The sequence below is a fragment of the Miniopterus schreibersii genome, assembly GCF_964146895.1.
Source record: "Miniopterus schreibersii genome assembly, chromosome: 14".
NCBI classification, from domain to species: domain Eukaryota; kingdom Metazoa; phylum Chordata; class Mammalia; order Chiroptera; family Miniopteridae; genus Miniopterus; species Miniopterus schreibersii.
This window is the reverse complement of record NC_138114.1, coordinates 23754007-23771072: the sequence shown is the minus strand read 5'-3', so window position 1 is coordinate 23771072 and position 17066 is coordinate 23754007. Positions and strand designations below refer to the sequence as shown.

Below are 17066 nucleotides of genomic sequence, written 5' to 3'. Positions count from 1 at the left end.
TCAACCACCGAGCCACACCCGCCGGGCTGGCAGCATATTCTTGAACAGGTTGATTTGAACTTTAGGTACCAATATTTAGAAAAATTAGTTCATGCTAGTAAGTGTTCAATTGCGACTTATTCAAAGCCCTAGTAAATTTGGGTTACGTTAAGAAACTATTTGCTTGAAATGAGGGGGTGAGGGTGAGTCTATAGATGCAGCTTTATTCTAAAAAAATCTGGCCATTAATAAACTGTGGTTACTCCTTTTTAAAACTTCCTAATGTAGCATAGTAAGAAAGGTAGGGGGAAAACCCCACACATATCTAATTTTCCAGATGCATGATCCTAGAGAAAATAAACATCATAAAAAATTTTAATTTATATAAAGTTATAAACCGACCTCTGGAACTCTTCCTTTCCTTTGCCTTGTAACAATCTAAGCAGACCACAAATCCACATTTTTGGCAGACCCAATGAATGTTAAACAACGTTGCTTCACATGCATCACACATCTCTCGGACTCCTCTCACTGCTCTTTTCCAGGCAATTTTGGCTGAAATACAGAGAAATAAAAGTTTAAGGGCAAACATATTCTTTTTCATGCAATTTTGGCTGTTTTTGTTTAATAAAAACAAAAACACGAAGGCAAATCAAGAACTTTGAAGAATACATTAACTGAAGATCAAGAGCAGATTTCTTTTTCTTAAAATTGATTTTAGAGAGGGAGGAAGGGAGGCAGATGGAGAGAAAACCATTGATCGCTTACACACCCTGACTGGGGACTGAACTCACAACCTGGGTATGTGCCTTGACCAGGAATCAAAACAGCAACCTCTCAGAGCATGGGATGACGCTCAAGCCACACTGGCCAGGCCACAGCAGATTTCTTGAAGTAATTAGTGATTCCTTTCTGAAAACATGTATCTAATTGAAGGGTTCTCCATCTTGATACTTCTGACATTTTGGACTACAAATTCTCTGCTGTAGAGGACTATTCAGTATATTGTAGGATGTGTAGTGGCATCTGCAGCCTCTACCCATTATATACTAGTACTCCACCCCCAATATTTTTCAGTTGCTGAACCAAAAATATCCCCTGGGGGATAAACCATTGATTTAAAGGAGAGAAAGGAGCTAACATTTATAGAGCCCTTAGTATTTTAGGTACTTTACATACGTGAACATAATTAACCGGACTACTTCTAAACAAATCGATAAGGTAGTTATCATTCCTGTTTTACAGTCATATAGTTAAGCAAGGAGTAAAGTTGAGATTCAAATATACATCTAACTCTAAAGACTATGATGAACCACACCAGATTAAAAACTGGGATGAATTTGATTTTATATGGCAAATGCTGAAATTCCCCAATTTTGCATCCAAAGTGTCTTTGTCATGCTAAACTATATCATAACAGCAGAAACAGCAAATGCTATTGTGATTTCACTAACTGCTAATCCATTCATTTCAACCTAAATTGGACCATATCTTTTACCTTAAGTGCATATAGGTGCATTTGTACATAAAAAGTGTCATTATCAAAATTGAAAGTCAAGACTAGGTAGGATCAGGGACTTCTCCCAAATAAAACATACTTCAAATTCTTAAAATCAAATTTATACAATTTCATGTTCCAAGTATATAACTTCCTTACCATCCTTTTTCACCCAGGACAAAGCTGTTTTTTCAGATGTTACTAATTGACAGAACTTATCACCTATTATATCCAAGATGTATTTTGAAGTTTCTATGTCTAGTTCATCATCTTCGTAATTTTCATGTGTCCATAAACTCATAGCTTCATCATCATACTGGTCAGGAGAAGAGAAACCATCTATTCTAACCACTCCATTTTTACTAAATGACAATCTGAAACATTAAAACATAACAGCATTACATACCAAGACAGACGTCCAGTTATTTTAAAGTTGTAAATTTGTATTTTTATAATATATACACACAATTAAAAAAGAAAACAGGGTAGTCCATATACATATATACTTTATTAATTAAACTTAACCAACTTAGATGACTTCCATGATGTTACACAAATGGCAATGATAAGCAGTACTAATTTTAGGTCATTGCAAGAAGTAAGATTTCCCCTATCACTTACGACTTAACTACTTAACTCCACTCAAATAAAAACTATGTCCAAGGACTTGACAAGAACAAGATTTAAAATATTAGACAAATGCTTCCTAGAGCAATGCTATTATTTTATACATAATCTAAGTCAGGAACCTCTAAAGTTGAGAATGCCAGAAATCACCTTAACACTTTCACCGGGAGGATTAAAAAGTGCCAAGTGCCTATTCAGGGCGGGCAAACATGGGTTTACAGATGTGAGCACACGGAAGTCTATTCTTGTATTAACTATTGTATTATTGTCCATACAACTACCTGTAAACCTACTTTTGCCCCACCCTGTACATATTTTTCATTAATCAAAATGACACTTTATTAACTTGATTTAGAGGAACAGGATGAAACTCTTAATAGGTTTATTAGGAACCCAATTATGTGTTTAATGCTTTTTAACTTCTGACATACAATTAATGTTAAGTACTGTTAACTACTCAGTACAGAGAAGTTTAGGGTAAGTGGAAGGCAAAATTGCCTTTTCTTATTAGCTGGTGACTATTACTCAACTACCTTTGTAATTACTCTCAAATGGGGGATATGGAAAGTTCATTACAAGTCATTCTGCACTTTTCAAATGAATGCCAACAACACTGTCTTCACTCCTTTTTCACATTCCTTTCTTACCTTACCCTTTCCCCTTTTTAAAAACCAAGTATCTCCCTTTCTTATAACCCATCATCTTGTATCTACAAGATGAACATTTCTTTCCTTCAAACTTTTCTGCTATTCTTCTCTCTTCAAACCCCTTTCCTTTTGATTCCTTTTCACCTTTTCTGCACTTCCATGTGTATATCATCTATAGCTATTTTGGGGGGAGGGTTATTGGCTAGAAAGCCCATGAAGAATTAAAAAAACCCATCTTCCTACAAATACACACTTTTGGAGTCTCTACTGAGCCACCAGCACAGTTAATTTGCTAAAGCAAAATATCTCCTAATTTCTTAGGAAGATGCTGATGATGATTAGGAAAATAACTGCAGCTAAAAAGTATTTCGTATGTGCTTGGTACTACACTAACGACTTTGTGTACTTCAGGAAACCCGAGGTAGGGGACCACTACCACTCACATTATGAAGATGAGTCAGGCTTAGTTGTAGTCCTACCTAACAATTAATAAATCATACAGGAACCGAGGAAAAGAGCCGAGGCTGAAACCCAGGAATGATTCACTCTGGAATCTGAGACATTAGTCTCTACTGCCTGGATTAACCAGCTATTCTTTAGTTGAACTCTTACAAATCTACCTGTGAGATTTAGTATTAAGGTATTATTTGGTAATATTAACATTATAGTTATGTTAGTATATAGTTAGTTGCATAGTAATATGATAGGTTAATAGCAACTGTAAGTTTTAATTTTTACACTACAAAACCTGTGAAATGGTACTAACAATTCCTTCCTGCTGTTTTATAACATAACTTTATAACTACGTATGTGTAACAAGATAAAAGCATGGGTATTCCAATGTAATACGCTGACTTTAATATTTAGTACTAAAAAAGTTTAATATTCTTTTATGTTTCAGAAACAAGGAGGCTCCTATCTCCAAATGGGATCCTCAGAATGATTACATAATTTCCAATGTCCAATAAACATACTTTCCCCCAATTACATATTTTTTCACTTACCGTCTAAAGTAGTAAAATCTACAAAATACTGGTGAGTGGGTTGGTTCTTCTTCTTTTTTACTCCGAATAAGTCTACATTCTCGGCACTTTTGCAAATTAGGACCTATCTCACAGCAGGAGTCATCCTGTAAAAAGGATTCCCCAGTTTGCTTCAGCTTCTTGACTTTCCGCCAATCTTTCAACACTGAACGAGGGATGCCAGCTGTAAAACCAGTAGGGAAGTATTATCAAGATGATACTTTTTTAGAAAAGTATACTCCTCGAGATAAGATTCAAGTCAACTATACAATTGTGACAATATATTAAGATTATAAAAAAGCAAAGAGATTATAGTTCTAGGTACTCATTAATAACTAAAAAGTCCACAGCAACACTTTATACTTACTACTCTACTAACTAAATGAATTCTTCTGCCAGTATACTCTAAATGCAGAGCTGAGTAAATCTAGCTGACTCAAATATTTACATATAAAATATTCATATTTGTATAATAGCAAACATGAGAATCATTCATTTCCTACCTAAAGCTAAAAACACAGCACTTCTACACACAAAAAATTTGGCATACATAGGAGGAAGTTTCTTCAAGATCTACAGGAGAACCTGGACTAAAAGTTAATACTTTTAGGAACAACAGACTAGTTTCAACATACTTAAGTTCTGAAATACTTAATCTGATTATCAAAGGTAAGTGTGGTTCATTAAGTCAAGAAACTGGTGATTATAACACCAATATTTAGGAAAAGAGGAACTAAGTTATATTCCTAATAGCTCTCCCCTTATTATAAGGTCCTCCATTTGTTATCAATATATTGATAAAAGCAGACTCTTTTAGAAAACTAAAAGGATTTGAAATGAAAAAAACAAACAAACAACTATTAATCTGGCTATCTTTTTTCATGACAGAAAGAAAAGAAGGGCACCAGAACACTAAAGAAAAACAAAACTTTGCAGGAAAATTACATAAATTTGCAGGAAAAATATGTATTAATTATATTATAGTGTATATCATTGCTCCATCATTTTTATTAACTTGAACTTAATTGTAATAAACACTAGCTCAAGTAATCAGTCATCTATAGATCAGAAAGAACTCAAAACATTATACACAAATTAAAGCTTGCCTATTAAACTTTTACAAACCTATTAATTTAAAAGCAACCTATGTTGGAACAAGCAATATTTGTTGACTCTTATAAATGTGTTTATACCGTCCATACTAATGTCCCTATACAGACATAAAATTTACATAGTTTGCTATTTCTACCATGTTGAAAGAATAAATTTCATTTTCAACACTTATGTTTTCTAATCATGCCTATTTTGCGGATCAGAGGCAATACAACTATTCTGAGACTATATACTTCTTGCAGAAACTTGTGGCAGAACTCCTGTCCTGAGTTCCCACTATCACTTACCTGTTGACCTCTAGTTTACACAGTACAATTACAGCAATATCACACATCTTAAGATAGGATGTACTGTGTTTAAACTCCAGGGCAGCCTATTTAAAGTATTTCTTTTCTTTCTTTTTTTAAAATATATCTTTATTGATTTCAGAGAGAGGAAGGGAGAAGGAGAGAGAGAGATAGAAACATCAATGATGAGAGAGTCATTGATCGGCTGCAGCCTGCAACACGGGCATGTGCCCTGACCGGGAATCAAACCCCGATCGCCTGGATCCTAGGTTGACGCTCAACTGCTGAGCCACGCCCGGCCGGGCCAGGGCAGCCTATTTAAAATCAGCCATGTCATTAAGCACTTCTAGGATTGATGCCTGATTCTTTTCAAGTTCTCCCCTCTCTTGTCCTTAACTCAGGGCATGGAGCCACTTGACTTAATCCGCTAGAGAAACACATATGCGTACATACACACCACTCATGGAATAAAATGTTTTCCAGAAGGTTTGTGTAAAAAGTTTGTTACTTACTCCATTCTGTGTAAGACAGACTTCTACGGACTGTATAAAATATTCAGAGGTTTAAGAAGTCAGAATGAACAACAGAAGTGGTACACTGTTGATAGTTTTTTATTTGGTACATTTGCTTCCAATCACTTATTTATTTTTTAAATGTATCACACTAGAATAAACTAAATGCAATCTATTTCTGTTTTGACCAGAAAATAGCTATTAATCAATATGCTTTCTTTTTTGATTAATCCTCACTCACCCTAGGATATTTTTTCCACTGATTTTTTTTAGAGTGGAAGGTCGGGGGATGGGTGGGGGGTTGGGAGAGATGTTGATTGGTTGCCTCCCACATGTGCCCTGACTGGTCTGGGGACCAAAACTGAAACCCTTTGTTGTGTGCGATGAAGCTCTAACCACTGGGATACCCCACCAGGGCCCAATATGCTTTTACATTCCAAATAATGGAACAGTTCAAAGAGTATGGGTAGCCATACCACTGTGAACAATTTAAATGGTATTATTATAAAAAACGGACATTTCAAATCAGATCTCAATTCTGTGAAACAAAACAGACAATAGCTTTTTTTTATAAATGAATGAATGAATGACAAAGACATGAAGATCCAGGTTATATGAACAGTTTGATATAATTTTTGCTTCTGACTAGACCACAAGACTGAAGCTAACTCCTTTTTATACATTTTATTAAAGGTGTTTGTACAATAAATAAAACTTCATCTTTCAATTCTATATATCTAATTTACTGGCAACATCTAAAATCTAAAAGTTTGAGATTAAGACACTTAAGTCGTTAAAAAATACCTAACTCAATGGCTATTTCTACTTTATATCCTAAGAACCTCTTCAACCTTAGTTCTCAAATTACTAGCAAATCCTCAAAACAGTTGATCTAGCAACAGAAAACTAGGGAGGAAAAAAATTAGGGAAAAATACATGTTAATTAACTATTAATCTCTGATATGCTATCACCTTAGAACTACTTTTTGAGACACAGAAATTAACTCTGATTATAGTTAAGTCACTGGTTTTGTCTATCACAGGACTCACAGATACATTTAAATTTTTTAAAAAAATATGTTTTTAGCCCAGCTGGCGTGGTTCAGTGGTTGAGTGTCAACCCATGAACCTGGAGGTCACAGTTTGATTCCTGGTCAGGGCACATGCCCAGGTTGCAGGCTTGATCCCCAGTAGGGGGTGTGCAGGAGGCAGCCCATTAATGACTCTCTCATCATTGATGCTTCTTTCTCTCTCTCTCCGCCCCTTCTCTCTGAAGTCAATAAAAATATACTTAACGGGGGAAAAAAAGAAACATCGACGAACAATTGATCACTGCCTCCTGCATGCCCTTTTGGAGATCAAGCCCGCAACCCAGGTATGTGAGTGACCAGGAATCGAACTGGTGACCTGACGCCCAACCACTGTGCCACACCAGCAGGCCAGATATACTTAAATTTCATGGGCAATTTCAGTTCATAAAATCGTCACATTTAATTCATGAAGTACATTACCTACTCAGGTTGAGAAATTAGGTTTATAAATTCCCAATTTAGAAAACTTTTCTAGACAGTACAGAATAATAGCAAGTCATCTGCTCATAATTAAAGATGGCATTCAATTGTCACTTAATTTTATTTTGGACTTGGAAATAAACAGGGCCTAACATAACCTCTTTGATTAGTACTAAGTACAGGAGATTTCACTAAGCATAACAGCTTGGGGTAGGGAAAATGCTGACTGTAGTCTGTCTTAGAATTCTTACATGGGAAACATATTCAATCTCAAAATGAGAACAGAATATGCACTTCATTAAGAGTTAATTTTATAAATTTAATTTCATAAGAGTTTTCTAAGTGTTAAAAATTGAAGGTTCCTATCTTTGTTTTTTTAAGTTTAACTCAAGCATTTAATACCCAACACCAAGGTAAATGTTATGTGAAGGAAGAGAAACAATTATTGACCACACTAAGCCCCTTAAGAATTCATTGGGGGAAGTAACTAGAAGAGAGAAAGAAAAAGGCATATTATAGAACCCAATACTCAAATAAGTGGCCAGTATCCTCCGCTGTCAATCTCCCTTTCTTTCTTCTGACTACCTCTGCACTTTAGCCTCAGCCCGTCTCCAGTTGAGCCCCTTTCCTTCTCTCTCCCTCTAACTGTCCTTTTCTGGGGTTCCATCCTCCTGTTTTTCTCCCCTTCACTCTGCCTCTGATTCCCACACAGACTGTGGGAAAGCCTCACTCAGTGAAAAAGCCCAAGTAAGAGCCTTCAAGCATCCAAATGCTTATATAAAAGAACTTCTTGAATGTCCACATTGTCACAGATATTTCATATATTGTATATGGATGAATACACGAATATAGTGAAACTATTAAGTGCTTTTTGCATTGTGCAACATACCTAAAAAGAAACAAGCAAACTGCGAAAAAATACTACTGGAGTAAACATATAGAAACGCTTTTAGTGAATATTATCAAGTTCCACTTATTTTGCCGTTGTAGCCACAAATGAAATAGAAACATCAGTATTGAAATTATGCATTTTCTTCTTGAATATAGAAGTGAACACAGAAAACCACAATGACCCTCACCCCCCCCCCCCCCCCGATTTTAACTTTTACCCATTGTTAAGGACTCCTTGAATGAGTGGCATTATTAAGTATAGGGTAATTTAAATACACTTTTGGTTTTGTCACCGGTGAGAGAAGGGTGAGACAAGAGGCCATATCCAGCCTACTCTGAAATAATTCTCTTCTACTTAAAGGAAGTATATGTGAATAGGATTTCTTTTCCAATTATATCTTGTTATAGATAAATACCTAATATTAGAAATCCACTTTTGATGTGGCAGCTATAAATACATTTTGACAGTTCTTAGAGATGTTCAAAATTCTGGTAACTACCAGATTACACATTGATTTTCTGCCAATATGAGTGTGAGGTAAAACATATTTCTCCAAGTCTCTTAAAAATAGAGATATATCTTCTCTCATTTCTTCTTATAGGGTACTTGTGAAATACAGAAATGAGATCAGTGAGCATACACATTAAAATCAAAAGATGCCTTTACACTCACTAGTCTTTAGAAAACCACACCATTATTCCAAGAACATACAGCATATTTTATCTGAGATTTGGAAAAAAAAAAAATTTACTTACCACTATTACTATTGCTCTGCAACTTCAATTTACTTTTTTCTTTGGCACTCCTGCTGAGAACCCCATTGGGTTTTAAATCTTCCTCTATTTCACCTTTTCTTTTCTGCAAATCGTTTTGCTTCTTTTTGTAAGTTGGCTTAGGTTGCCTTTTAGTCCTTTGCTCTGACTTGCTTTCACTTTCATCTGAGTCTCCACTTTCAGAGCCAGATTCATAAGTTCTTTTGGCTTTTCTCCTATTAACTTTATCATCTTTTACATATTTATCAACTATGATCTTATTATCTACACTATTTTGTATATCATTAGATGTAGAGGCTATTAAATTAACAGAACATGGCTTAATAATTTCTGAAACAGAATTCCCTGAATTTCCTATTTTATTAGTATTTTTATCTTCTTCTGAATGTCTAGTAAGCCAAGCTTTTTTTAGTTTAGTATGGTAGTTTGGTTGACTTGTCTGGGATGCTTGCCCATTTCCTACAGAGTTGGCTTTGTTTATTGTACTACAGACTACAGTGCTATCCAAAGGAAGGGAGGCTGAAGATGTCTGATTTTTCACAGCATTAGGCTCAGTCTCACTAACATTACTACTTTTATATTGAGCTGCAGCCAATGCTGCCTTGTGCTTTTTTAAATGAATAAAATCAGTTGTGCCTGAGAACCCAGAGCCGGGCTGAACAGCACTTGCTGTCTTATTACTGGCTAGTGTAACTGGAGCTGTGGTGCTGACCCTGCATTCTTGTGTTTGAGCCACTGAATGACTGACACTTTTTGAAGAGGTACATTCTGAGGATTTAGAGGGCAAAATGGTATTTGATAACGAGTAAATTATTCCGGAACCACTCCAGCTGGAAACACTGGTGGTAGTGGCAGCAGATGTGAATATATCCATTTTGGTGTTACACATTGTACTTACAGCAGACACAACTGAACTGGGAACACCGCCCTGTGAGACTGGCTGAAAGTTTTTCGCAGATTTTATATGAGCACTGTCTGAATTCACACTTGGCAAAATTATTCTTCCAATCTCTCCAGCTTCTGGTGGTTTGAGGCAATCTGTTTGATTTGCCTCAGCTGAAGATCTTTCACTAACTCGATCTTTGGACGCTAACTGCTTTGCTGGCACACTGTCAAGTTTTGTACTAGAAGGTGGACGTACAATGACAGATGCCATAGCAGCCTGCGACTTTCCGCTGCTTTTCTCTACATGCCATTCAACTTTCTCTTTGCTGAGGTTATTATTAGATTTCCACATTTCTGTCAAACTCTGTTCAGAACACTTAAAATTTGCCTGAGATTCTTTCGGCTCAGGAATTAGAGTTGGAGGCTTCTGTGATTCTTGAACTTTCCCACCAGCATTTACAGGCATCACTGGAGTTAAAGTTGGAGGGGAAAGGCTACTGTAGCTGTTTTCCTTTCTTTCTAGGCTGTGATGAATTGGTGGATGAAATACTGGTGCTCTATGTAAAGCAGGCATACTCCGGAGCGTATTTGTAGAAGAAACGGTCAAATGGGTAGGACTCCTACAATCATTTCTGAAGGTTGTTACTGAGTGAGAAGCAATTTGATGGGAAAGATGTTCTGGTATTTTGCCTACTAAACCTTCACTTTCCGGTTGGTGTTTAATCAGAGGAGGAGGCTTTGAAAGAGATGATATAAATGAAGTCAGAGTTTGAGAATTAGCGGCCGCTACAAGGGTACTATTCTGTTTTTCAGTGTAAATATTTGAAACCTCTTTGGATGGGTATGACCTTGGTGGTTCATTGACCACACTATTAGACAATGTAGTGAAATAGTTACTTTGGGGCAAACTCTGAGGCACTGAGTGCTTCATTTTATAAAGATCTGATACTGAGCATTCCACATCTTTGTCTTGTTTGATGACATGGCTTTTAGGGCTAGAAGATGACGATGCTACTCTGGAATAATTCTCTCTCTCACCCTCAAGCCCCTTGATTTTAGTTGTAAATGGAGCAACATCAATACTTTCTTGAAGAATTCGGCGGTGTTCCTCCTTATATTTGTTTAATCTCTCTCCAGTTTCCTGGGGTGGCCTCTGTAATGGATTCATCACAGGATCCACAAAATGCCTGTGCAAGTGACCATCTTTTCCAGTCTGTGACCTATTTAGTTCTACATCATTTTTTGCTGATGTGGATGCAACAGGACGTAATGGTTCAATAAAAGCTTTCCTCTCCAATTCTCTGTAAAGAAAAATACACAAAGGTAAGGTGTCAGATAGGCACTAGTTTTATTGGGGTGATCACTTCATAGGTTATATAAATGTCTAATTGCTGGGTTGGGGTTGTGCAATCTGAAACTAATATATTGTACGTCAAGTATAATAATAAAAAAAAAGGATTTAAAAAATAAAAGTTTCTGTAACTTTTTCTTGTATGCAATATCTTTCTATTATGAAAGTGAAACACGACTTTGCATGTACTCTAATATTATCGAGTAAATTAGAGGGTATATCAAAACAGAAATAATAGTACTTATTTAAAACCCAGTTTTAGGACATTTATTAACTTAAAATTACCTGTTTAGAAAGTGAATTAAGAAAAACTATAAAAGACAAGGCATTGTAAGTTTTAAGCATTGGTGAACTTACTCTTTATGATGATCTACTAAACTTTTTGTCAATGGGGGGCTGGAATGCGTTGTAATTTTAAGAGGCCGATGAGGCTCTGCACTGGAAGGTCTGACAGGAATGTGACTAAGTAATCCAATACCATCTGCTGAGGTCACAGGGTTGGGCTGATGTAACCAAGAGCTGGGAGAATTCTATTTAAAATTAAATAAATAAATAAATAAATAAATAAATAAATAAATAAATAAAGACTTCAATGTCACAGGACTAAAATAGCAGTATATTTACGAAGCATGCAACTTTTTCTAAATTCATCTTATGAGAAATATTCAGACAAGTAACCAAAATAATTATATGGATATTTCCATGTCAAAAGTAACCAGCATTAAACTAATTTCTAGAAATTTACTTTACTGAATGCAGATTTTGAATGATTGTCCTTAACATATAAATGATTAGAGAACATAGCTTATATGATTGCCTAAGATTCTACCATTAAAATAATATGTTGCTAATAAAAAACCCCCAGAATCTGTTATTCCTAAAATACATTTCTCCACAAACAGAAATTATAAAGTTCATTTGCCAATTTTGTCATGAAAATAATAAACTTTTTCAATGTAACAATTTATTTAGAATTGGCAGAAAATTACATTTTCAAGACACAACTGTAGTCCATTTCACTATAAGCTGTCAGTTGTTGGGTCATTTAAACTTGGAGGTGTGGAGGTATAACAAAATTATTTTTTATATGTCAATATGCTGCCTTTCTCATGTTGAATATTTGGTTACATTGACCTCTATGTTGAGAGTTATGAGGAATTGTTTTTATACTATGACTCATTGACATTCTCCCAGAACATGATTTGTTGAGTCAAGACACTGGGAAAATACAACCCTTTGATTTTTAATAGAGGAAATAAACTTTACATCTCTAATATAATGCAAAAGCACTATGATATAACACCAAGGATATGCTGCTGTTAAATTACTTAGATTAAAAATACATTACAAACCATAAACCTCATGAGACAAAATACACATGTACTTATTACACATGCACATAAATATTCAAATGTTTAAAAGGCCTGTTCTCCAAGACTCAGAAATCTTAAGTTGCAATCAATTATGGAAATAAGTTTTTGACTATAAAATAACATTAAAAATTATTACCTAATTGTTCCTTCACTTTAATTTACAATACTAGGTTTAAGAAAACTTCACTTTTGCTCAAAAGGTTTTACATACTAAATGAAAATCTGATATGCTCGTTTTAACAAGCTTATGACCAGTTAATAAAACATTTTATGCGCTTACAAACATGGAAGCTAATTTTCACACACTGAGAGAGGCTCCTACCCAAGCCATTTCTAACAGTTACTTAGATATGTTTTCAGGGCTTGGAAGTTATGGAAGAATACTCAAAGATATCTGCCAGCTCTTGATTCCTCTAGCCTGTCTTGGTCCAATATCAGTTGCAGCTACATTCATGACACATGAGAGTGAAAGGTCAGAGGAAAAATGTCGATGTACTGGGCACTGGGGTCATCCAGGCTGCTTTCAATTCTGGCAGAGTATACTGACATGATTAGTGACTGAAGTCTTCATCGAGTTCAACTAAATAATGTACACATTCTAGAAAGATTCCACCTATTGCAAATTCAATGGACCATCAAGAATGGGAATGGGGCCCAGCTGGATGTGGCTCAGTGGCTGAGCATCGACCTAGGATCCAGGCAAGCGGGGTTCCATTCCCGGTCAGGGCACATGCCCGGGTGGCGGGCTCGATCCCTAGTCGGGGGTGTGCAGGAGGCAGCCAATCAATGACTCTCTCATCACTGATGTTTCTATCTCTCTCTCTCTCCCTCTCCTTTGTTCTCTCTGAAATCAATGAAGATATATTAAAAAAAAAAAAGAATGGGAATGGGAAACTTATGATCAATTTAAGTACAATTCTTCTAGAATTGAGATTCTGCCAACATCAAATGTAGGGATACTGAAAAAGAAATTGTGCAGTTCACTGGTGGCTTCATTAAAGAAGGCCAAAGTTCATATGAAGCTGGAGCCAAAAGAAGGTGATGTTTGTAATGGGAATAAATCACAAGAAATATCCTTCAAAACTATTAGAACTCTCTTTTGCATGGGCAATCTTGATTCCCCTTACCACACAACGTCAACGATCACAACTTAGGATTTAAGAAAGGACTCAGGACCACGGTCTATGTCATCACTGCTACCCAGAATATAACAGCTCCTACGACAAACTTTTGGAATGAGGAACACCATACTTGCACCTACTGGTGTTAACTTGGCTCTGTGTAAGCAGTATTATCCCTGAAGTAACAGAGAAGGTCACTAGCTTCCTCTTCCAAATTGCCACCCCAACATATCTATTATGAATCTTGTTCAATTTGAGAAAGGTGTCAAAAATACCCATGTTCATTGCACCATTATTCACAATAGCCAAGGAGTGAAAGTAATCCAAAAGTACATGGACAAATGCATATATTAAGAAAATGTGGTATAAAAATAAAATGGAATGTAACTTAAAAAAGGAAATCCTGTTACATGCTAACAACATGGATGAACTAACTTCAAGGTTATGTTATGTGGAAAAAAAAGCCACAAAAGGACAAATACTGCAGATTCATTCAAATGAAATATCTATCTAAAGCAGTCAGAATCACAGAAACATGGCTGCCAAGGACGGGGAGGGGGAGAAAAATTAGTGTTTAATGGGTACAGAATTTCAGTTTTGCAAGATAAAAAAGTACTAGAGGTCCTTTGCATGGTAATGTGAATATACTTAATAGTACTACTGTACACTGGTAATGGTTAGGATGGTTAATGTTAAGTGTTTTTTACCATAAAATAAAAGATCTAAAGAAAATTCTGGGGCATTGTTGAAGAGCATCCTAGGCTGCCCCAAGGACTAAGTTGTCTCCTGAAGTTTAACAGGGACACCCCCTCCCGACTTTTTATATTGGGGATGGTAATGCCCTCAACAATTTCTTACTATGAAAACGAATTTGGATAGAGAAACCACATAGGCCACGAAGGAATAAAAGCATTATACCATTACCTGCAGCAATACTCTATTAGGTAGAAAGAATCTAAGCCCCAACTTTACTGCCATGTATCAGGACCCTCTAACCTTGGCTCCCTTAAGAGTACAAGGAAATTAAGAGTCACAGCTTGTAATATAACATCAAAACAATGTGTCTAGCTGGGGAATATAACAATTTATTTGTCTTTTAACAATAATTTGATAATATATACCAAAAGCCTAATAATTTTATATAATTTTTAATCCAGAAACTTCACTATAGGAATTTAGCTGAGCAAAACAATTATGGATATGTACCATAATTAATTATGAAGATATTCTTCATAATACATATAATAAAAACAATCTACAAAGTTTTACTTTAAATTGGCTTTTTAAAAAATAGACTTCTGAGATTTCAGATTCCATGGCTCCAAAGTTACTATAATTTGAAAGTTTCATTATAATTAAAAAAATAACTGCTTAAAAATGTTAATGCATTTTATAAAGAAATCTAAAAAAATTAATGGAATGTTGGAAGAGTACACATACATTATATAGATTAATATGTATGTTGACATGTGGCTAACTACAACAGAACTTAACCTTTTTTTTAAAAAAACTTAATTTCATAGAGAGGGAAGGAAAGGGAGAGATAGAAACATCCATTCATTGGCTGCCTCCTGCATGCCTCATACTGGGGATCGAGCCCACAGCCTGGGCATGTGCCCTGACCGGGAACCTAAGTGGCCACCTCCTGGTGCATGGGACGACGATCACCAACCAAACCACACTGGCCGGGCATAACTTACCCTTCTTAATGAAGACTCAGCATTTACGGCATTTTCTGGGTGAACCCACTTAGAAGAAGGTAGTCCAAGTCCTGAGTATGCATGTGTTCCATTTGGATATTGCCAAATAATTGGATACAGACTAAGCTGACTATATGAAGCAGAAGGATGGGCTTGTCCAAGAAGATGAGGTGACTGGTGCTGTAACAACTGTTGCTGTTGCTGGTGTGCTAGTGCTAAGTGGCTCAAGCTGCTGGCATGAGCAGTCTCTAGTCGTGGGTGGCCACCGAGCAAGGAGGCAGTAGGCACTCCAGGTAACACAGTAGGAAGCAAATGAGGATGATGAACAGAATGGTGTGGACCACTAGTTAGAGGGTGAGTGTTAATGGTAGGCAATGGAGTCTGACTGGACGAGCCGGCCAGTAAGTGGGTTGCAGGAGTTAAGGCAGGGTGATGGGTACCAGGATTTAAACAGGTTCTATGGGATGAAGAATGAAGAGGAAAAGGGTGCTGGTTTAAGAAAGGTGAGATGTGATTCGCTCCTGTTTCCGACCCGATAAGTGCAGGATCTCTATAAACTGTGAAATGCTCATTTTTATCAATGATAAGAGGGCTCTTTGTAGTTTCCAATGTACTGCCTCGAGCAGGAACTGGATGAAAACTGCATCTTGATAACTCATGTTCCACCTTACTTGCCAGTCTTCTTTCACCAGCAGCATGGCTGTTGATGTACGTGGCCTTAGCCTTTACAGAGTCAGGAGAATGGGTAATTTTAGGTTTAACAACTTCAGGTGAGGGATTGGATTTTGTCTTATGACCATCTACTGAAGTATGAAGCTTAGATTTTATAATTTCTGGGGGCGGACTGCGCTTATGCAGCTTATCTTCCATCACAGAAACAGCACTTACAGAAGACGTGTAAGAGACATACTGATTTTTTTCTTTATCCATATTCAGATTATCATTTCCTGAAGGCGCATTCTTTACATTTGACTGAGTTAAATCTACTTTAACTATATCACTGACCCAGCTCTGGTCTGAATCTTTTGATGTTTCCAAATATTTTGCATTTATAATTGAATGTTTTGAATCATTAACATTAGAATCCATTTTCTGAAGTGTCTGAAGGCCAAAGGTATTTGAGTTTTCCTGAACCACCTTTTCAGAATTAGTGTCATTTGTAATATCAATAACACATTTTGGTGTGGGTGGTCTGGATACAAACTGTTCCTTCGGTGATAATTCCATTGTCTGTGTTTTTTCCATATTTTCCTGAAGAAGTAAGTTAGGATTATGATCAGAAATTGTGGTTTGTTCTGATGAATGGATAAGCATTTTCTCTTGAAGCTGAGAGTCAACAAATTTCTGCTTCTCTGCTTCTTCAAGTTTTTTATCTTCTTGTATTTGATCCCAGGGAGGCTGTCTGTCTGTTAGGATCTCCTCTCCTGTCTTCTCATTATTTTGGGATTTTCCTTCTTCTCCATTTATCTTTGAAGTGTTTTTATTTTTCAACTCATTTTCTGGTATCTGCTCTAAGGAATTACCTATTGTTCTCCTATTTGAGTTTTCTGAGTCACTGTTTTCAGACAAGTCTGAAACATTGTCTGTGCGTAGTCTTTTCATATTCAGTTTCTTTTCTTCCTCCTCAGGCTTCCTTCTTTTATTCATCAACTGTTTGTTTTTACCTTTAGGATTTTCTGCAAGATTAAAAGAAGCAAGTTTTATTTTTCATATCGATAGTAAATAAGTATACTTCAAATGCATTTTTGTTTTATTTGTTCTCATTCCTTTAAAAA

At 36.1% G+C, this 17066-nt stretch overlaps 1 protein-coding gene across 17 annotated transcripts in view; it reads right to left on the bottom strand.

Annotated features, from left to right (window-relative positions):
- Nucleotides 1-17066, bottom strand: part of JMJD1C (jumonji domain containing 1C) — a gene marked incomplete at its 5' end in the record, with an annotated part of 199030 nt that overhangs the window by 23765 nt on the left and 158199 nt on the right. For all 17 annotated transcript variants that reach the window (XM_081157778.1, XM_081157779.1, XM_081157770.1 and 14 more), the window contains 6 exons: nt 382-534; nt 1637-1851; nt 3756-3957; nt 8844-11047; nt 11455-11627; nt 15292-16967. In XM_081157778.1, coding sequence (XP_081013904.1) covers nt 382-534; nt 1637-1851; nt 3756-3957; nt 8844-11047; nt 11455-11627; nt 15292-16967 — 4623 coding nt within the window. The remainder of the gene's footprint in view (nt 1-381; nt 535-1636; nt 1852-3755; nt 3958-8843; nt 11048-11454; nt 11628-15291; nt 16968-17066) is intronic.